Source organism: Rhizophagus irregularis, chromosome 28, assembly GCF_026210795.1.
Source record: "Rhizophagus irregularis chromosome 28, complete sequence".
Taxonomy (NCBI): domain Eukaryota; kingdom Fungi; phylum Glomeromycota; class Glomeromycetes; order Glomerales; family Glomeraceae; genus Rhizophagus; species Rhizophagus irregularis.
This window is the reverse complement of record NC_089456.1, coordinates 477,393-499,817: the sequence shown is the minus strand read 5'-3', so window position 1 is coordinate 499,817 and position 22,425 is coordinate 477,393. Positions and strand designations below refer to the sequence as shown.

The window sequence follows — 22,425 nt, the reverse complement described above, 5'->3', positions numbered from 1 at the left end:
TTTCTTGTCCAATTTCTAGTTTTTTTTCTTGATTAGTCGATTGGGCTGAAATTATCACTTATCTTCTATATATCACCTTTTTTATCCATCATTCGTTGTACAGTTTTTTTTTTTAATAATTATAAGAAAAAAAAAAATTTATTTTCTCTAAAACAGGTACATCAGTCAAAGTAGCGATCAAAAGAAGATATGTAGGTATAAATAATAGAGTTTTATTAAGATGTACATATGTTATTAGATAATTGTGTACCTTAACTTAATGGGATATTCGTGTAACAACAAAAAAAAAATCACAAAACCCAGGGTCTTTTTTTTCTACAAAATAAATATTTATAAATTGAAAATTCAAATTCATTGATTATTATTCAGAAAAATACTTATCCATCTGATTAGTAAAAAGAATCCATTGAAATTGTCTTCCATTCTTTCTTTTTTGATTCCTATTGTATATTGTGATATTAATTATATTTTCTTTTCTCTATTTAACTCCAGATTTTTTTTTTCTTCTTCTCCCAAAAAAAAGAATATTTGTTTATTCTTTATCACCAACTTCCTACGCGTTATTCTTTTTTATCTTTTCTACGTCATTATTTATTCGTTCCTTTTTTAAAACTTACGTATTATTGTATTCTCTCTCTCTCTTTTTTTTTGGTTTTTTTTTTAATAGGTCTTGTCTTTTTTATTATTTGTTTATATTTATTGTCTTAGGGGACACCGTAAACTATTTACAAAAAAAAAAACCTGTTAATCCACACGTATGGCAATATCACAATATAATGTTATGCGAACGACCGAATACTATGAAATAACTTATGAGACACCGTTATCAAACCAAGCTTATATTATATGTGAAATAATTTTTCATTTAGAGGCTCAGCCTGACTTGGCTACTTGTTGTTTGGTATCTCGTCTATGGAACACTTGTACCACTCCAATATTATGGAAGAAACCTTTTATGAAACGCGCTTCAACTTTTGATAAATTTATTAGAACTTTAGTTAGAACGAGACAACATGCTACTTCTTATGCTTATGGTTGTTTTATTCAAAGTCTTGACTTGTCGCGACTTTCTTGTTCTGCTGGTGAATTGAATTTGATATCTGAATCTTGTGGAGTTTTAAAATATCTCGATTTTTCTTACGTTAGAGAACTTAAAGATGATATACTTAGTAGAATATCAGGACAATGTTCGGATTTAAAATCTCTCAAATTATTGAATTTACCAAATATAACTGATCATTCTTTAATGCAAATCATTAATAGATGTCATCGTTTAGAACATCTCGCTATTGGTGATTGTATAAACATTAAAAATGATTCTTTTCTTCAACTTGCTATTTCTGCTGAACATCTTGTTACTCTTGAAATATTTATTGGTAATACTATTGAGAATGATACTTTTATGCTTATAACTCAACATTGTTTACGTTTGAAGAATTTACATATTTGGGATTGTGGTACTCTTGATGATAATGCTATTATTACTATGGCTTTTAATTTAAATATAAATTTGGAATCTTTAATATTACAAAATTTAAGAAATATAACTGATTTATCTATGAAACAAGTGGCAATAAGATGTCCTAATATTCGTCATTTAGGTTTGGAACCTTATGAAGGGGTTACAAATGATACTTTAAAAGTTATAGCTAATTATTGTTTACGTATAGAATCTTTTCAATTTACTTTACATAAAGCGGAAAATATTTCAAATGATGGATTCTTAATGATGGCTGAAAGATTGAAATTGCTTAATAAAGTGACTTTTCAGTATTCAACCCCTTTTGTTACTGATGTTACTTTAAGCATGTTGGGTATTAGATCTGCTAATAATTTAACTTATCTTCATCTTTATAATTGTAATTTTACTGATTCATCTTTTTGGGTACTTGAAAAGAGTCATCCTCCTATTAGTGATCTTTGTTTATTCGCTATACCTAATGTTACTGATGATCCCATAATTGCTCTACTTAGGAGTATTTCTGGTACTCTTACTTCTTTACAAATATCAAATTGTGATCGAATAACAGAAGATGTGGTAATTTCTGGTATAGGAAGATATTGTAGAAATTTAAAGAAATTAAGTTTATTCCCTTCAACGGATTTTACAATACGTGATTTAGATGCAATCGTTTCAGTATGTTTACAATTAAAAGAATTTTATTTAGCCAGTACTGAAGATATTCCAAATACGGTATATTTATATAATATATATATATATATAATTTTTTTTTTAATTTTATATTATCACAAAAACTTACAAATTTTTACAATTTATAATAGATTATTGCACCAACAATAACGCGTCTTAGAAATCTCGAAAAATTACGGATTCGTGTTAATCCTAATTTAACACCGGATGATGTATCGATGATTTGTTGTGGTTGTTATAAATTACAAGAATTCTTTTTTGGACGCAGTGAATATTTAAACGATGATTTTGTTCATAATTATAATCTTGATGGAAGAAAAAAACCTCTTATAGTATTGGGACCATGATTTCTTACATCAAGTATACATTAACTAAAACGTGATTATATATCAAAAATTCATTTCGTATTTATTATAACCCAAATTTTTTTTTTTTTGGGTCGGACAATTAATTATTTAAAGATTTTTGGGAAAATATTAAAAAAAATAACAAAGGATTGTCAGTAAATGCAGTAAATGTAATATTAATATAAGAGAAAGGACTTTTCGTTTTCTTTTTTTTTTATCTTCGATTGTAACAAATTAGGTCGATGTTTTTATTCGATTAATTTAAAAAAGTCGCGATTTAATAATATGTTCGTCAATCATGAAATTTTTTTTTTCAGGAAGAATATTTTTTTTTTTTAAAAAAAAAACTTTCTTCCCAAATAATTGTACTACCAATTTTAATACCATTATGTACATTGTACTATAAATGGTAATGTATAATAATGAAAAAACGAAAAACAAAAATAAAAAAAAATGTAAATTGAAAAAAAGAATATACACATATACTGTACATATGAATGCACCATGTATATGTATATGCCTTATGTAATGGCCAAAGTTTTAAAATGGAAACTATAAAGACTTTTGATTTTAGCATTGAGGTAATTAATCGTAATATTTGCATCATATGTATCATACATGTCTATGTCAAAATTTTCAATTTAATAAATTTTATTAATCAATTTTGGTGAAATTGATGAGTAGCGATTAAAAAAAAAACATGTACGAAAGTTCCGGATGTAACAATTAATGTATTTAATATATTGACGGATGATTATATCAAATCATGTATAGTACCCAAATATGCTAATCTTTTTTTATGTTTCGTCTTTATTTCTTCTTTTATTATTAATTACCGGAATTAATTATCGGCAACTCTTCGAAGTTCGAATTTCGAATTTTCTTCGTAAATACCTTTCTATACTATTTTTCTATTTATAAAAGTATTTTGAAACGAAATAATTTTTAAATGAAATCTTATTAGATCAATTAATGTTTTGGTCTACGAACCAATTATTTGAATGTTAAATTTTAACCTCCCTAAATACTTTTAAATGCTTCATATAATGATGTAATGATTATAGTGATCCTTTTAGTAACATTTTACACATTTCACGAGTTTTTTAGTTTTTCTCTGCATCATCGATTTTTTTTTTGTGCATGCATCATCGATTTTTTTTGATGCAAAAAAAAAATTTGATAAATTAAAATCAACCGCAGATCCGGGCATCCTCCATTCCTCCTCAGCCGTAAATTTATAATGATATATCTTGATTTATTGATTTATTAATATTTTAAATGTATAAGATAATCAAAAAAAACAGATTTAAGAGATTTAAGATTAAAATTCGTAACGTAATTTTTAGTAAATATAAATAGTAATTATTTGTACATAAATAAATTTTTTTTTCTCTTTCTCCTTCACAAACCACAAAATCCACAAAATCCAAAAATCATTTTTTTTTAAGAAAAAAAAAAAAAAAGAAAAAATTAAAAATATGGCAGCAGCCTCAAAAGAAGCAACAAAATTACCACCACTTTCACCTTTTGAAAATGCGGTAGCAGGTTCCTTGGGTGCACTTTTTGCTTTAACAATCGTTTATCCTTTGGATATGTGAGTAAAAACAAAAAGATTAAAACCTTTTTTCTTTTAACCGTAATTTATTTTTTTGACCGAGATTTTTGATTTTTCTTTTTTTTTAAACCGGGATTTTTTTTATTATTATTTTTTAATTGGGATTTTATTTTTTTTTTAACCGGATTTTTGATTTTTTTTTTATCCGGATTTTTTAATTTATTTAACCTTAATTTATTTAACTTATTTAACTGGGATTTTTAATTTTTTTTTTTAACCGGATTTTTAAATTTTTTTTTTAACTGGATTTGTCCGGATTTTTAATTTTTTAATTGGGATTTTTTGATTTTTTTTGCCCGGATTTTAGTTAATTTATTTTAACTGGGATTTTTAAATTTTTTGTCCAGATTTTAATTAATTTATTTAAATTTTTTTTTTTTTGCCCGGATTTTAAATTTAATTTATTTTTTTTAATCAGAATTTTAATTTTTTTTTAATTTTTAATTTTTTAGTATAAAAACTCGACTTCAAGTACAATCAAAACAATCAAAAACAATGATGAAAGAAAATGAATATTATGAATCAACTTTTGATGCAATAATTAAAATCATTAAAATGGAAGGAATAACAGGATTATATGCAGGATTACCAGCTGGATTAATTGGAGTAGCATCAACAAATTTTGCTTATTTTTATTGGTATTCATTTTTACGTTCAAAAATTATTAAACAAGGATCAATGTCAACAATTTCAGAATTATTATTAGGTGCATTTGCAGGTGCATTAGCTCAAATATTTACAATTCCTGTATCAGTGGTAACAACAAGACAACAAACAACTCATGTTAAATATAGAAAAGATTTAATTGGTACAGCAGAAGAAATCATTTCAGATGATGGTATTACAGGATTATGGAAAGGATTAAAACCAAGTTTAATATTATGTGTTAATCCTGCTATTACTTATGGAGCTTTTGAAAGATTTAAACATTTAGTTTCAGAAAGATTATCAAATAATAATAATGGTGAAGAACTTAGTCCTGGTATAATTTTTTGGTTAGGAGCTTTAAGTAAAACCATTGCTACTATTGTTACTTATCCTTATATTATGGCTAAAGTTAGATTACAATGGAAACCACCAAAAGATGATGAGGATGATGAGGATAATTATATAAATAAGAAAAAATCTTTTAAATATGAAAGATATTCTGGGGCTATCGATGTTTTACAAAAAGTTTATAAAACCGATGGTATTCTTGGATTGTATAAGGTAAATAATAATAATGTATTATGATTTACTTGGTTTATGATTTTTTTTTTATTCTAACTTTTTAATAAATTTATTACTTGCATTATGTTAATTTATTTAGGGAATGCAAGCACAGATTACAAAAGCTGTATTATCTCAAGCTTTATTATTATATGTTAAGGAATATACTACTAAATATACCATAATGCTTTTTATATTATTTGGAAAATTGTTAGCCGGTAAAAAAAAGGTACAATAAACCCTTGTTTATGAGAGAGATTGTTCATGAGATTGTTTATGAGATTGTTGATGAGATTATTGATAAGATTGATGATGAGATTAATATTAATTAAGTATTAGAATATTTTTTTTAATAAATCCTTATGATGTGATTAATTAATATTAGATTTTTCTTTATCATCTCCGTTTATTTAAAATATGAACTTTTTTTTTTTATTTGAAATAATAAGATTATTAAAAGTAAAATTTAATGTTTTTTTTTTAATAAAATTAATAAAAAAAAAATTTAGCGTTAATCTTAAAATTTAAATTTGGCGGTAAATTTGGCGTTTGCTTGGAAAAAATTCAATTTAATAATTTTTTTATAATTGATATAATTAATATAAATTTTTTTTTATTTGGATAATAAATTTTAGCAAATACAAATATATCTTTTTTTATAAATACAAAAAAAAAGAAAAGAAAAAGTCATAGCTAAAAAAGAAATCATAACTAAGAAAAAATCCATCAACTAAAAAAATCAACTAAAAAAAATCTACTACATCATCTACACCATCTATTTCCTTTTCTTTATACCTTGACGTTTTTGTATTTTACTTTTTGAGGTAATAGAAACTTTTGGACCCTTTTGTTGATTATGCCTTTTACCTTTATATACGGAAGATAAAGATACGTAAGCATAAGGATCAGGTTTACCTTTCTTTTTAATATCACCACCAGCATTCTTGGCTTTATATTCTTTACCAATAGGAAGAACTTTGTTATTATTATTTTTTACTTTATTTTTACGTTTCTTTTGATTTCTTGAAGCGATAGCATCAATAGGTTCAATATCATCTATATCCATATTATCACATTCATCATCATCATTATTTTTCTTATTTCCTTTTTTAAATTTAATTTTATTTCCTCGTCCACGAGTAAATCCATCATTTGATTTTTGTGATTCAGTATAATTATCATCGGCTTCTTGCATCACAATATCGGAAGCATTATCAGAATCATCAGAATCATCGGAATCATCAGATTCATTTATAACCATTTTACCATCACGAGTTTCTTTAAATGCTTTTGAAAAATCTTTTCTTTGTTTTCGAGTTTTTGAAGGATTTACTCCAATTACTTTTGATATTATTCCTTTATCCAAGAAATCAACTGGAGTATAATCATCATCATCATCACCTTCCTTAATCCAAGAAGCAACACTTTTACCATCTTTCTTTTTTCCTTTCTTTAAAATTTCCTTATTTTTCTTTGTTATTTTACCATTTTTATTGGTATTACCATCATCAACATCATCGTCATCATCATCATCATCAGTATCTTCTAAATCACTCTCACTACCATATAATGCATCTTCATATGCATTATTAAACATTGATCTTTTTCCTTTAAACTTTCCAATACGATCATCATCGTCATCATCATCATCATCATTATTTTTACGATTTTGATCAAAATCATCATTATCATTATCTATATTCATTTTTGATTCATCAGCAATCTTTTTCCTTTTTGCACGTTCTTTTCTTTTCTTAATATTAACCAATAATTTTTTATCATTTTCAGGTACAAATTTTTCTATAGTATCATAATCAAATCTTCTAATTAATCTTTCAAATATATGTCTAACTTTAACTTTAAAATGACTCTTATGTTCATTTGACCAAGTTAATAAACCAGTAATAATTTGATTTAAATGAGGTTTGATTATATCTAAATCTAAAGAAATAGTTGTAACTTTAACGAAACCTAAAGCTGATTTAACAATTTCTCTATTCGTACAATTAACAAAATTATTCATGGTATCAATTAATTTATGTATATAATCCTTATTAAGATCATTTTTAAATTCGAATAATAATCTTGATAAAGTAGTTATAGTAGCACTTATCATATGAGGAGTAGTTGCAGCCAATCCTGCTATTACCATATTAAATACGAATTCATCTATATTAGCATTAATACTTGATGATGATGATGATGAAGTATTATCAGATTCTTTTGATTCTAATATTTTACTCATAATAATGTTTCCACCATTTTTCATTTTATTACCCATTATAATTAATAAATCATAAGCTGCTAATCTAGATTTTTCATTAACTTCTTTCGTACTTAATATTACTTCTGATAATATATCAGGTATCATATGAAGATCAGTATCTGGTAATAATTTTATTATATTACTTAAAGTTAATAATCTATCTTTTTTTGATGATGATGTAGTATTAATAGTAGAATCTCTTAATTTGATTTGTAAATCTTCAATATTTTTTATTATAACATTTTTACCATCATCAGTTTCAGATAATGATTTTAATATTTTATAAGATTTTTTTTGTAATATAGGATCATCTTTAAAAATTAAATTTGTTATAATTTCATATAATTGATTAATTGATGTTATATTAAGGTAAGGTGTCATAACAATTGTTAAATCCAACATTGTATGTGACATTGGAGGTGGTGCTTCAACATTTTTACCATTTTTTTGTTGATGATGTTGTTGTTGTTGTTGTTGTTGTGAATTTGATAAAGATTGTTTAAGATTATTAATAACTTTAACGTAAACGTTATTAATATCTTTTAATGAAGTTATAGATAAAAAAACTTTTATAACTTCTAAAAGATAATTTTTAAAAGAAGGTAAAGTTTCAGATAATACATTAAAAAATACTGCTAAATAATTATTTGAATGTTTTGATATTAAATCCAAATTATTTTTCGCATCATTCTTATCAATATTTAATAATTTTTTTAATTCTTGATCATCCTTTTCAGAATTTAATAATTCCTTATTTTTTTCAACCAATTTTTGTAATGATAATGATATTATAGGTCTTAAATCAGGTTGTTGATACATAGTATTACTTAATAATTCCCCTGTAGATTTATTAAAAGTTTTTTGTAAATCTATAGGTAAATTACAAAATCCTGGTAATAAAGACCAAATTTGTTGATATAAAGTATCATAAATTTTTGATTCAATTAAACGATTTTGTTTTTGAAATTCTAAAGATTTTTGTTGTAATCTTTTACTTAAAGGTATAAATTCTTTTAAGAAATATCCTAATTCCGAATTTATAATATGATCTTTAAGTAAAGGTAATAACCAAGCTCTACCAATATTATTATTATTATTATTATTATTATTAATTTCTAAATTTAATGGAATTATATTTAAAAGATATTTTGGTCCCATATTTTCTATAGCTGATCCTATAACCATATCCGCTTCTTCTTTAAATTCAAAAGTTTTATCCATTCTAATATCTGTTACAATTTTTAATAAATTATTTAATAATGGATATGAAGATTTATGAAATCTTTCAAATAATTCTTTAATAATTTCAAAAATTCCTGGCCATGCATTTTGATATTTAAAAGTAAAACTATTTTCTAAAGTTGAAATTATAATATTTAAACAACTTTCTCGTTGAACTTGATGATTTGATTTAATATAATTTAATTCTTTTTGAATCATATTATCTGTAATTCCTGAAGAAACAAGTTCACAAAGACATACAGTAGCTGATACTATAATATCAGAATTATCACTTTCTAAAATTCCAAAAATTTTGATGAAAAATTCTTGTAACATCATTTCACTCTCATTTTTATTACATTCTACATATATAGGAAACCCTCTTGCTATAATCATTAACCATTGTGGTAAAAGTTGTACATCTTTTATATTTGGCATTAAATCCGTCAATGAAATCAACAATTCTTTAAATCGATGTTGTTGTCGTTGTTGTACTTGTTGTCGCAATTGCAATTGTTGCAGTTGTACGTTTCCTCCCCCATTTCCTCCCTCGTTTCCTTCTTCAAGGATAAAACCTTTTGAATTATTTTGAAATAATATTTCAAATAATTGAAATGATGATACAGTTAAATATTTTTGATTATATTTTGGTATATTGATTAATATTTCACATAATGAATAAAGATTTTCTGTTGTCCATATACCAATAATTCCTTTTAATAAACTTAAAATATGTAAAACTGATGTTTGATCAGTTTTAATATAATCTTTAAGTATTTTCATACAAAATTCTACTGTCATATCAATAGCAGGATGTTTAAATTTTCCTAATGATTTTTCATCATTATTTTTAGAGATTGAAAATAAAATTTTTTTTATACTATCATGAACTTTTTTTCTTGGTTTAGGTCTATTATCAATAGATAATATTAATAAATTTTGAAAAATTTTTTTGGTTTGAAATTGTTGCCAAACATTTATATCATCTTGTACGGATAATAAAGTTTCTAAACATCCTACTATACTTCTTAAAATCAATGAATCATTATTATTTTCTATATTTTCAAATGATGTAGAAAATATTGTTAATATAGTAAAATATTTATTTTTTAATATATTCGCTGGTAATTCTTTTAATACAATATTTAATAAATATAATATTGATCCAATTATATTATTATTTTCTTCTACTAAAGTTGTAGTAGTAGTAGTTGTTGTTGTTTTAGTTGTTGTTGTTGTTGGTGGTGGCTGTTGTTGTAACAATTGTTGTTTTTTAACAAGTTGTTGTTCTAATGTTATAAGTAAAGCGCCAAAATATGACGTGGCATTTAACGGACTATCTTGTTCTTTTATCGTTTCTTCTATTGCTAATAATGTTATTGATATTTGTTTTTGATTATCAAGTTTGGAATTAATTTGACCCCGAATTCTTTCAAATGTTTCTTCCATTTTTTTTTTTAATAGATCAATTTTTTTTTCTTGATCTGGAAAAAAAAAATTTTTTTTTTTTTATACAATTGAGATTATCATCAAATCACGTGGAATTACTGAGATTGGCCGAAATGCATTTATATATACCGCGACACTTTCACGCGTAAATATAGTTTTTAAGTAAAAAAATTTTTTTTTTTTATTTTTTTTATTGAATTTTACAACTTAATAAATTCTTATTTAAAAACTTTTTTGTATTTTTGTATTGAACTTTTATAACCCATTGATATAATAACTGATAATAAAGTATTGCAAATTAAATGAAAGTATGCAATGTCTTATTTGCAATTTTGTACATTCTTTCTTCTACATATATTAATTATCATTCCTAAGTCCTAATTAAAAAAATCATTTTTTTTTTAAAAAAAAAAATACTGAATAGAAGATACTACTTACTTTATGATATTTACTTTTACTTCAAAAGCATGTGTTGTGATTGTGATTCTTCCAGGTGTATGGGCATTGTTTATGGCACCTATAGTATATTGATTTACTTCATTAACCATAGTCTTCTTAATTTGGTTAAAATTTCGTTTAGTTCCCTGAATTTCTTGATTTTTTTTGTTCAAGTAAATCTACTTGTTGTATTATAAGATTTTCAAATATGTCCAATTGTCCATACTACAAATTATTTGATTATATGATTCATAAATTAGAGTTTTATCAAAAATTAAGATATTAATTATTGCATTTAATTGTATCAAAAAAGAAGGATTCACTAGGCCTTTTAGATATACCAGATGTTTACAAATCATAAACTTTTTTCCATTTAGATTGAAATGATTTTTTTCAATCCAAAGTTTTATAACCAAAAAGTATTTGTTCAAATTTTGATGTTGAAGAGAAAGGAATAAAAAAATTTGTAATAAATAATCTCTCATAAGAACTTTTCAGTATTCTTTAACAATTATTGTTATTCTATTAATATAAATAAAATATCAAATGCTAAACATATCCAATTATCCATAAATTTCATTTATTCTTAATATACTATTCATATTACATCTATATAAAAATATCATATATATATATATATATCAAATAAATTATTTTTGCAGTAAATATATATTTTAAAAATAGCTTGTTTTTCAGCTATTAAATTTTGTTGGATTATATATCTTATAATATTTTTTTAAATAAAACTATGTTACTTTATACTTTATTAAAAAAATTGAAATAAATAAAATTTTATATGGTTATATCTTTATTTTTTTATTAATTTATTATAAATGCATGCAGTCTTATCATATTATGATAATTACACTTATAGTTTCTGGCAAAAGTAATGGCAGTAAGAATACTGCTTTTTAATTTAATCATAATGTATTACTATCCCAATTAGATTATTACTTGTTATACTAAATTGAATAATGGAATAATCATTTAAAAAAAAGTAATTTCAAATACTAACATTATTTTTGTTTTGTTAACCATTAAATAATGGCTTCTATTACAATTAAATTTATTTATAAAGCTGAAAACTTTTTCTTAAAACAAAATTTTAGGTAATTTTTAATTGAACTGGAAATTTTTTGTATTTCCATAAGTAATATACCTTTCTCTTTAAAAACATACTTATTAATTGACTTGATTTTTCTATTAAATTTCAATACATTTTAAAAAATAGTATAGTAAGAAATTTAATTTGGACTAGAGGTAAAGAAAAATTTTAATATATAGTATATGGTATATTGTAAAATAGTTAAAAAATTACATAATACTAATAATTTTTTTATTAAAAAAATACAAATAAATCAATTATATTATATTTAGTTTAAATATTATATTTATCATTTTAATATTAGTTTGTAAGAAAATTTATAAATTATTAAAATTTAATATATTTATAAAAATTTTTTATAATAATTTTATAAAAAATATTGTTATTAATTTAGCTCAAATTTTTTTAAAAAATGTACTGTCAAATCTATTTTTATAGTTTTAAATTTAATAAAAAATTAACTTTTAATTTACTAAACAATAAATATCAAAATTTTACTAATGCTTATATATATAGTATTATATTAAGAATAGGAAATAGTAATTCAAATTATGCTATTATTTATAATAAAGTAGTAAAAGAATAGAAGAATATTAGAAATAAAAGTATTATTAAAATTGATAATATAATTATTCAGAGTGAAGTAAAAAACAATATATATATATATCTACTATATATTATAAAAAAAATTGATTATATAATCATCATCTAATAAAATCACAAATTTTAGTTTTTTGCTTTGAACTTATAATAGTTCCTATTTTTTAGTTAAAAAATATATAAACTGAATATTCCAATTAACTATACTTTATATCAATAATAAGACTATAAGAATAAATTACTTTAATTTTAGAGTAAAATCAACTTTTCTACTTATTATTAATCTAATTGAATTTAGTAGATTTATGAGATTAGAAATATTTATTTAAAATTATTAAAATTTTAATATAAAAAGAAAAATTTTGCTATTTATTACTACTGGTAATTAGTACTAATATTATATAATTATAATTAACCAATAATATTAATATAACTATAATTTTATGTAATTTTATATAGTTAAAAAATTGCATACATTTTTAATTTTTAAGAAGACCCAATCAAATAGTGATAAGGAATAAAAGAGAATAATAATAAAGAATAAAAAGAGTAATAAAAAACAATATAGCATAAAATAGTAATAAAAAAAAATAATAGAAGACAAAATAGTAATGAAAAGAACAGTATAAAATGAAATGATAATGAAAAAGCAATATAAAATGAAATTATAGTAAAAAAAATAATGGGATGAAATGGTGATAGAAAAAATCCTATATTAATAAAAAAAATAATATAAAATGAAATAATAATGAAAGAAATAATATAAGACAAAATAATAATAAAGTAATATAAAATGAAATGTTAATGGGAAAAAAACAATAGAAGATGATTTAGATAAAATAGTAATAAAAGAATAGTATATATAATAATGATTAAAATGATAATTAAAGGAATGTATAAATTGAAATAATGATAAAAAAGATAAAGTAATATAAAATAAAATTGCAATGAAAAAAAGATAGGATGAAATAAAAATGAAAAAAATAATGTAGAGATAAAAAAAGAATAATAGGAGATGAAATATGAATTCTTAAAAAATTTTCTTTAATATAAATATAAATTTATAGATTAGTTTAAATAAACTTTATATGATAAAAATAAATAAATTTAAAATTTACTAAAAAAAAATTCATGAATTTGGATTTACATTGTTCTTTTTATTATAATTAAATTGGGTTTATTCTATTAAAAACATTTGGTACTCTAATAGTGATAATAATAATAATATATTTTTTGTAATTTTAGTTTATTTATATAAAAAAAAATCATATAAATAAATCTTTATTGTAAGATTGCATTTTATATATTTTATATACTATATATCTTTTTAGAATTATCTAATATTTTATTTTATATATATAATAGATAACATTTTTATATTAAAAAAGTTAAAAACTTTACTTTATTTAAAATTGATAATTTTTTTTTATTTTTATTATTTTTATCTATTTATTAAATTGGATGTAAACTAAATATAAAAGAAAATAAGTTTAAATATTATTTTTATTAAACAATTATTATCCTGATACTTATTAATAATATTGTACTTTTATTATTACTAGTTAAAATACCATTATTATTACAAAATAGGTAGCTTTAATTTGCAATTAAAAAACAATATTTAATATAAATAAATAAATTGAAGAAAAATACTTAAAAACTAACTTTAGACAAATGTAATATTTTTCTTTAATTTTTATTGCTGTATTAGTAAAGTTGTTTTTAATTTTTTAAAATATCCCAATATTTTTATAATTAAGTTGGTGAAATAAATTATTATACTAATTTATGTTAATTTTTTATTATTATATTTGTACAAAATAGGTTATAAAAGATCTATATCGGCGTATTTGTTTATGCTTATCGCTGAACATAGTAAATTAATTAGAGAATTGGGTTTTTCCATTTCTATAATAAATTTGTTATAGCAAATAACATGTGATGAAACAAATCCGCTGATATGTATAAAGTAAATAATATATAATATGCTTGTCATAGTTATGTAAGTTTTACCTATTTTAGAATTACTGAAGCAGATCATAATAGATATATAAAACCATAAAATAGATATCAAGAATGTTTTTTAAAATAATAAAACAATAATTATCTTTAATAAAATATTATTATTAAAAGTTATATTTAATTAAAAGTAATATATTTATAGTTTACTTGAGATTTGATTAATATTTAAATAAAAAATAAATAAATATAAACAGTAAAAGTATATTAAGGAAACTTTCACATTTTAGTTATAAAAGTAAAATTTGTTAAATAAATAAAAGAAATAATAAAGATTTTTAATAAAATAATGATAAGTTAGTATTTGAAATTAAATATATTTGAATATACTTGAGTATTCATTTAAATTTATAAAGTATATTCAAATATTAATATTTGAATTTCCTTTTATAGTAATAATTTATATAAATTTGGCCTGAATTGTTTTAATTTGAATTTTAATTATATTATATTTAGCTAAACAAATAGTCAAATAATTATCATGCTTATTCAAATACTTAAATATATTTGAGTTATTTGAATAACTATAATAAAAGAGAGATAAATAAAAGATATTATTTGAATATAAGTAACTTTTTTTTGTTATAAAGGTACTTATATTTGGGTAAATTTATATATTTAGTATATTGTAGTACTGGCCAAAATTATTATAGTGTTGGTCAAAGATACTTACTTTTGGGTAATATAAAAAATATGTTAATGCTTATATTTGAAGGATACTTATTTTTAGAACTTTATGGTAATATAATATTTTTTTATATTAGTTATCTTATTTAATTAGCAGATGTTTCTTATTATAAAATATAAAATACAATACAAAATCACCAAATTGATTTATGATTATATAAAGGTATAACTGTAATTATGAATCTTTATGAAATTACTATTAATAATGTATTACTATTATACTATTTGATTGGTTAGTTTGTATTATTAAAGTGGTAGAATATAGATAAAGACTAAGTAACATTTGAATTTGAATGAATTATAATAACAATCATTTTACTAAAAGTGTAACATTAATTGGTGCTATAAGAAGTTATTATAAATAATAAAAATAGATTGAATAATATGATTTTGAATCAGAATGATAAATGAAATTGAACATTTTACCAAAAATGACATTAATCACATTATTATTATTTACAAACATAGATTTATGAATCAGAATGATAAATGTTTTATCAAAAGTGATACACTTTAATTAAAAGTTTGTATGATATTTTCTTTGGAAATTTATTTCAAATAAATCAATCTTGGTAATCCCTCATGTGCCTTTAAACTTGAATTCAAATATTGTATTACCCTTTCCGATCATAAACCAACAGATAACATTATTGTTGTCGGGAGAGATATACAGAGCTCCTTCCCGACATCCCTTTTGTAATGCGGCATATCAAATAAGTGATTCCGCGGTAAAGAGAACTTTTGACATTTCAATGTTGGACATTTCAATGTTGACATTTCAATGTTGACATAACATGACATAACAATGAATGATTTTGAGGAAGAATTTATTAATTTTATTATAATAAATTTGTATTACACAATATAGTAAAAATTTATTTTTATAATAATTTTTAATCCTATTAATAAAAAACCTAAGATCATGTACATAATCAAATATAGATAATATATCAGAGTAAAGAGACGCATGAGATAAAATGAAAATTATAAGGGAAATGATAAGAAAGTAATATGGGAAAACAGGGTAACACACAAACGATCATACGAAAATTATGAATCATATGGAAGAAATATCATCCCACATCCGGAATATTATGTAAATAGAAAATTAGGGGGGATTGGTGAAAAGATAAGGAGAAAATTCAAAGCTTAAAACCAAAAAAAAAACCAAAATAGAAATTTCGGTTATTATAAAATTAGAACCAATGAAACAGGATCAACCTCATGTCGATATGCACCGAAATGTGATGTCATGTTATGTAAAAAAAGTTGCTTAAAAGAAATAAATAATAAATAAATAAATAAGTGACATTGTTATTTTAGAGTTAAACATGACCGGAGGTAAGCGAAAATTTTGATAAAATGAAAAACCGAAAAAAAAATTTATACTAAAAAAAAAAATAAAATAAAATAAAAAATAAAAAATAAAAATAAAAAAACAATATTTTATGCAAAATTATGCATCAATAAAGATTATTTAATATCACGAGATAATAACGACGAATTAAAGTTAAAAAGTAATAATTTAAATTTAGGCACATGGTAACATGGTAACCTTTGCATAAAAATTATTTTAAGTGATTAGTGGCGTCATTCTCAAGTTATATTACCTTTTATTTATATATTTGTTTACTTTCTAAAAGAGGAATCGAGTTTATATATTTTTAGATGATTTATAGATTTATATCGGACTTACTATAATAAAGCGCAGTTACGCTTCACAACGGACATACGGAAAGGACAAACGGAGCATACGGACCACTTCCCTCAAATATTTAAATAATAAGATAATTTTTTGGGTAAACAAGATAATTAATTTTTTATTTTAACAATGATTTTCTTTTTTATATATTAATTACCCTTTTTATTAATTATAAGATAGTCGATCTAATTGTCATAAATAGGAAAAAGAAAAAATCATAAATAATAAGTAAATTAGTTCACTATCCCGAAATGGACAATCTTTTTTTTTTGGATCCACATGAAACCATTCAGTTTTTTTCTTTTTATTCTTCCCGTATTTTCCGTTTTAAGAGTATTGTATTTTTGTATTTTTTCTTTCGTATTACGAAAGTTAATGTGTAATTTAAATTAATTGTATATCAATCATCAATCATCAATCATTATCCGATAATTTTCTCTTATTATGATTTTTTTAATTTAAGAGTTAATTTATAATTTCTTTAAAAAATTTAACACGGTTAAAATGTTAAAAAGGAATTTTTCTCCACGATTCTCGGGGTTAATTTTTTTTTTTATATTATCACTCTTAAAATAATTTGAATGAATTATATCATTACGTGGTACAACAAAAAAAAAAAAGTCCCAAATCCAAATACTCAAAACTTGTGCAATGCATCTATCTGTATTATCAATCAATTAACAAAGTTATTATATTTGCCTTATATATATATTATTACTTTAAAACAACCGGTTTTTTTTATTAACTGTTATTGTAAATATTTTTATATATATAAATATAAACTTTATTTTATTTATTTTTTTCACAAATTTTTTTTCTTGCTTTTCTTTTTATTTTTTTTTCTTTTACTAAAGTTAAAAAAAAAATTTTTTTTTTTTCCCGTTCATTATGTTCAAATAAAAAAAAATATTTTTTATTTTTTTATCGCTGGAAAAAAAAAATTATCATTTTTTATTTTTAATCATTTGCTTTTTTATACATGCTTTCAAATAATTATAATATACGTAATACTATATATATATCTCATATATATATATAAATTATTGTGGTTAAAAAATTTGAATTTTTTAAATATTTTATTAACTTTCCACAATTTATAAAATAAAATATGGCTACAGTTATTACTGATTCTTGGGTTCAAATAAGAGATCCTCAATTAGATACGGTATTTTATGCTAATCCAGTAAGTATTTTTCATCAATCATTATTTAAACGCATACAAAGAAAAAAAAAATTTCACCTTTTTTTTTCTTTGTAGTCAACAGGAGAATGTTTATTAGAAAAACCAAGAAATGTATCTTTACATCCAGTATTAGGAATAGAATGGTGGGAATTATGGGATGATAATCATAATTTACCTTATTATTATAATACGACTAATGGTCAAACTGGTTGGGATTTACCTTCCACTGGAACAATTATTCCTTTAAAAAAGATTCAAAATTCTTCAATTGGAAAAAGATTATCAGTTGTATTCGCTCAAGATGATGATACTATTATTGATATTGGAAAAGATTCAAAACAAAGAGCTTCGGGTTTATTATTATCTCCTAATCATCATCATAATCATAATCATCAACATGTTGTTCCCCCTTTAAAAAATTATAATAATCAACAAGATGATTTTGTTTTTCATAATAATAATAATATTAATCATAACAATCATATTACCATTAATAATAATGATGATTATAAAAATTCTACCATGAACACTTCCGAGAACACTTACAAGAACACTACTAATAACACTACTAATAACACTACCATTAACTCCACAAATAACTCCTCTAATAATACCCCTAATAATATCCCTAATAATATCACAAACAATACCATTAATAATACTGTTAATCATACCACTAATAATACTATTATTACTACTACTCCTGCTTCTCCTATAAAATCTTCATCACGTGATGTTGATTTGAAAATTGATCATTCTAAAAATTCTTTAAATTCTTCAAATACTTTAATCAATGACAATAATAATGATAAATCATCACAGGTAAAATAATTATGATCTTGTCCCATGTTGTTTTTTTTTTAAAAAGATCATGAAAAAAAAAAGATCATTGAATTTATTGAATTTGAATGTTATAGATAATTACAATATACATATATATATGTATATATAAATATCTGTTAAAATTTTTTCAAGCTAAATTGAATTTTTTTTTTCTTTTTTCTTTTTAAGGGACAAGTAAAACTTTCAGAATCGCAAAATTCTTCAACATCAACTTCAGCTTCTCGTCCAATAACTCCACCAAATGCAGTTAATAATGGGATCGAATCGTATGTAAATATGCAACAGCAATCTTTCAAGATTATTCCCCCTAATAAATCTTCAATTGCTGCTGATAAAGCACGTAAAACTGGTATAAGCAATCCTGTGGTAAATTTCGGTAAGTTTAGTAATATATATATTTTTTTTCCATTATTCATAAATGAAATTATAGTTTTTTATAGTTTAGAATGTAAATTTTGAGGCTGTATGACATAATTTTTATAATCGTGCATTGCATTACATATGTGTCACCTTATATTACCTTATTTTCTAAATTATATAAAAAAAAATATTTTTTTTTTTTTTAATGATTGTACTTTATATGTATTAGTTGATCTGATTTGTCGAATTTTGTTTTAATTTATATTTTGATTTATTATTATTAACTTGTTTCAGACGCTGCAACTGCAATGAAACCAACTGGGAATTTATATCAAGATTTACAACGCAAAAAGCCAGCTTATAAAATACATACAAGGAAATTAAGTACCGGGTATGTCAATTTATAGAATGTTTCTTATTAAAAAATGAAAATTATTTATTTTTTTTTTTATACTCTTTTTTTTTTCTCTCTCTCTCTTTCTCTTTTGGAAAAGAATAAAATAATTGAAAGTAGGAAATATGCCTTCAAATATATTGATACCATTTTTATCCCGTTTTAAAAATAGGGAGGTTATAACTTTACCACCTGAATTACAAGAAGATATAAGTAAATTTAGAATTGATGGATTTGCAAGAAAATATTTTACTACTCATAAAAAAGGAATATTCAGAAGAAAAGTTCCAGTAGAGAAAATGTTGTTGTTTCAAAAGGTAATAATTATTAATATTTGTGAATTATTAAATGTTTTGTTACTCACCCCTTTTTTATACTTTTTTTTTAAACTTTTTTAACTTTTTTAACTTTTTTATACTTTTTTATATATAGGATTTAATTAGTCAACCTTTGATGACACTTAATACTAATATACAAAAAGATGCAATAAAGTGTTTTAAGGTCATTCAACGTATAATGGGTGATCGATCAAAAGGAAGGAATGGTCCTATCAATGTATTAGAAGATATACAATGGTTATTAGATCGTGGAATATCACATGGAGAATTAAGAGATGAAATTTATGTACAAATTTGTAAACAATTAAATGAGAATCCTCATAGGTAAGTAATCATTATTAAATATTTGAGAAAAGATTAAAAGATTAATTTTTTGATGATTTTATTTTAATTTAGTGAAAGTATAAGGAAAGGTTGGGAATTGTTATGCGTGATAGCAGTTACATTTCCTCCCTCAAAAAATTTCGAAGCATATTTAATGCAATTTATTATGGAACATTTTACTTATGCTAATCAAATTGATATATTGAGTAAACATGTACATAATCGTCTGACGAAAATATGTAAACGTGGTCCACGTGGTAAAGTACTTACATTATCTGAAATTGAGAGGGCTAGAGTAAGTTTACAATTAATTATCTTCAAAAAAAAAAAACTTTAAATATATAATATATATATAATATATGCGTGTTTTATAATTTTCCTTAAATATATAGGAAGCACCATTCCATCCTTCAGTGTTTGGAGAGACATTGGAATTTATAATGAATTTACAAGCAAAATCTTTCCCACATCTTAAAATACCTAGAATATTACCATTTCTTTCAAATTCTATTTTAGAATTAAATGGTCAATCTAGCGAAGGAATATTTCGTGTACCTGGTGATGCTGATTATGTAACCGAATTGGTAAGTTTCCTCGATATAAAAAACTTTTAAGAAATTTGACACCCCTTAACATTCCTTAATATTCCCTTTTTGGTTAATTAGAAATTGAGGATAGAAAAAAATAGATATGACATGAGCGGTATAACAGATCCAAATGTACCATCATCTTTACTAAAACTTTGGTTGAGAGATTTAGCGGAACCACTTATACCTAACAAATTTTATGAAAAATGTATAAGATATTCTGAAGATGCCAGAGCCGTTGAAATTGTCAAACAATTACCTTTAATTAATCAAAGAGTTGTTGTCTACACTATTGATTTCTTACAAGTAAGTAAAATAAATTTTTTGAATGGTATTTTAAACGTTGGCTTTTTAAACGCTAACTTTTATTTTATATCAAACAGAAATTTGCGAATCCTCAAATAGCTAAAATGACAAAAATGAATGTACATAATCTAGCTATGGTATTTGCACCAAATTTTTTAAGGTGCCCTTCAGAAAATTTGGCTGTAATATTTGAAAATACAAAATATGAGCAAGCATTTTTAAGAACTTTATTATTAAATTTGAATAGCATAGATTTTTTTGATGACGACGAAAATCTGTCCATTAGTAGTAATAAGAATTACGGAAAAGATGAAAGTTATAATAGACAATATAACGGAAATCATCGTATGAATGGAAATCATAAATTAAAAGAATATAATAATAGTGAAAATGGTAACAATAATAATGATGAAAATGGAGGTGGTCAACAATTAAGTTAGTAAAAAAAAAATGATAATTATTGTAATGGGAAATAATATCTGGAATGAAAACCCATGTAGTCATTTATCATTTTTTTTTTTTCAAAAAAAGAAGGGCAAGTTAGTTTTATTTTGTATTTAAAATATTTTGTATATGGATAGTTTTTAAAAAAAAATCCATACATACACAATTCATATTAAAAAAACATAAAATCACATTTTTCAATTTTAAAAAAGAAAAAAAAAGATTTAATAAAAGAATCTATATGAAAAGTTAAAAATTAAAAATTAATATTATACATGTATATATATTTTATGAAATTTATTTGTTATCTCGACCATAAACGACCATTTCTTATAAAAACGCGTCGAGCAATTCAACTTTTTTTTTCTTTAAGGATTTAATACCTTTTTTTCGATAAAAAAATTTAGGCCGAAATTATGATGCGATTATTTCGTATTTCGGTGACACAGTGATAACACTAGGAGATTTATTATTTGAATGGGAATGGACAATCTGAGTTTATACATTCCGTGTGCAAGTTAATTAATTTATTAATGTACATCCTGCTGAAATTATGATGTTTTTAATGTTGCCAACAGTAAAAAACGTAACTTTTATTACATGGAGTGTAGCATTAAAGGAGCCACCTTTGAAATCCAGAATTGGTTAACAACTAAAAAAAGGGTCTAAAATGTTTAATTAAAAAAAAAAAAAAAAGAGGTATATGCCAATATGGTAACAATAATAAAATATAAATATTTACAACAGAAATATTTTCTCTCCCCCAAAATTGTGATTGAATGCAAAGTAATTTATTTTTTATTTATTAAATCATATTTTTTATTTATTAAATCCTA

The 22,425-nt window shown here is 22.5% G+C and overlaps 4 protein-coding genes across 4 annotated transcripts; 3 read left to right on the top strand and 1 right to left on the bottom strand.

Moving 5' to 3' along the window:
* Positions 1 to 386: 386 nt before the first annotated feature.
* On the top strand, positions 387 to 2,499 carry OCT59_018757 (uncharacterized protein; the record flags this gene model as incomplete). Its single annotated transcript, XM_025310173.2, has 2 exons — positions 387 to 2,194; positions 2,284 to 2,499. Exons 1-2 carry the CDS (start codon positions 758 to 760, stop codon positions 2,497 to 2,499), a joined length of 1,653 nt encoding a protein of 550 aa, XP_025185168.1. The 5' UTR covers positions 387 to 757.
* Positions 2,500 to 3,977: 1,478 nt separating this feature from the next.
* Positions 3,978 to 5,561, top strand: OCT59_018756 (uncharacterized protein; the record flags this gene model as incomplete). The annotated part of the gene is made up of 3 exons (XM_025331068.2): positions 3,978 to 4,093; positions 4,567 to 5,323; positions 5,424 to 5,561. 3 exons carry the CDS (start codon positions 3,978 to 3,980, stop codon positions 5,559 to 5,561), a joined length of 1,011 nt encoding a protein of 336 aa, XP_025185169.1.
* Positions 5,562 to 6,098: 537 nt separating this feature from the next.
* OCT59_018755 (uncharacterized protein) lies at positions 6,099 to 10,296 on the bottom strand (the record flags this gene model as incomplete). The annotated part of the gene is made up of 1 exon (XM_066135602.1): positions 6,099 to 10,296. Exon 1 carries the CDS (start codon positions 10,257 to 10,259, stop codon positions 6,099 to 6,101), a length of 4,161 nt encoding a protein of 1,386 aa, XP_066004874.1. The 5' UTR covers positions 10,260 to 10,296.
* A 7,622-nt stretch (positions 10,297 to 17,918) lies between these two features.
* OCT59_018754 (uncharacterized protein) lies at positions 17,919 to 21,852 on the top strand (the record flags this gene model as incomplete). The annotated part of the gene is made up of 10 exons (XM_066135601.1): positions 17,919 to 17,993; positions 18,069 to 18,815; positions 19,005 to 19,212; positions 19,491 to 19,587; positions 19,763 to 19,907; positions 20,023 to 20,252; positions 20,325 to 20,547; positions 20,645 to 20,836; positions 20,918 to 21,145; positions 21,223 to 21,852. The coding sequence occupies 10 exons, from the start codon at positions 17,919 to 17,921 to the stop codon at positions 21,583 to 21,585; spliced, it is 2,508 nt and encodes an 835-aa protein (XP_066004873.1). The 3' UTR covers positions 21,586 to 21,852.
* Positions 21,853 to 22,425: the final 573 nt, after the last annotated feature.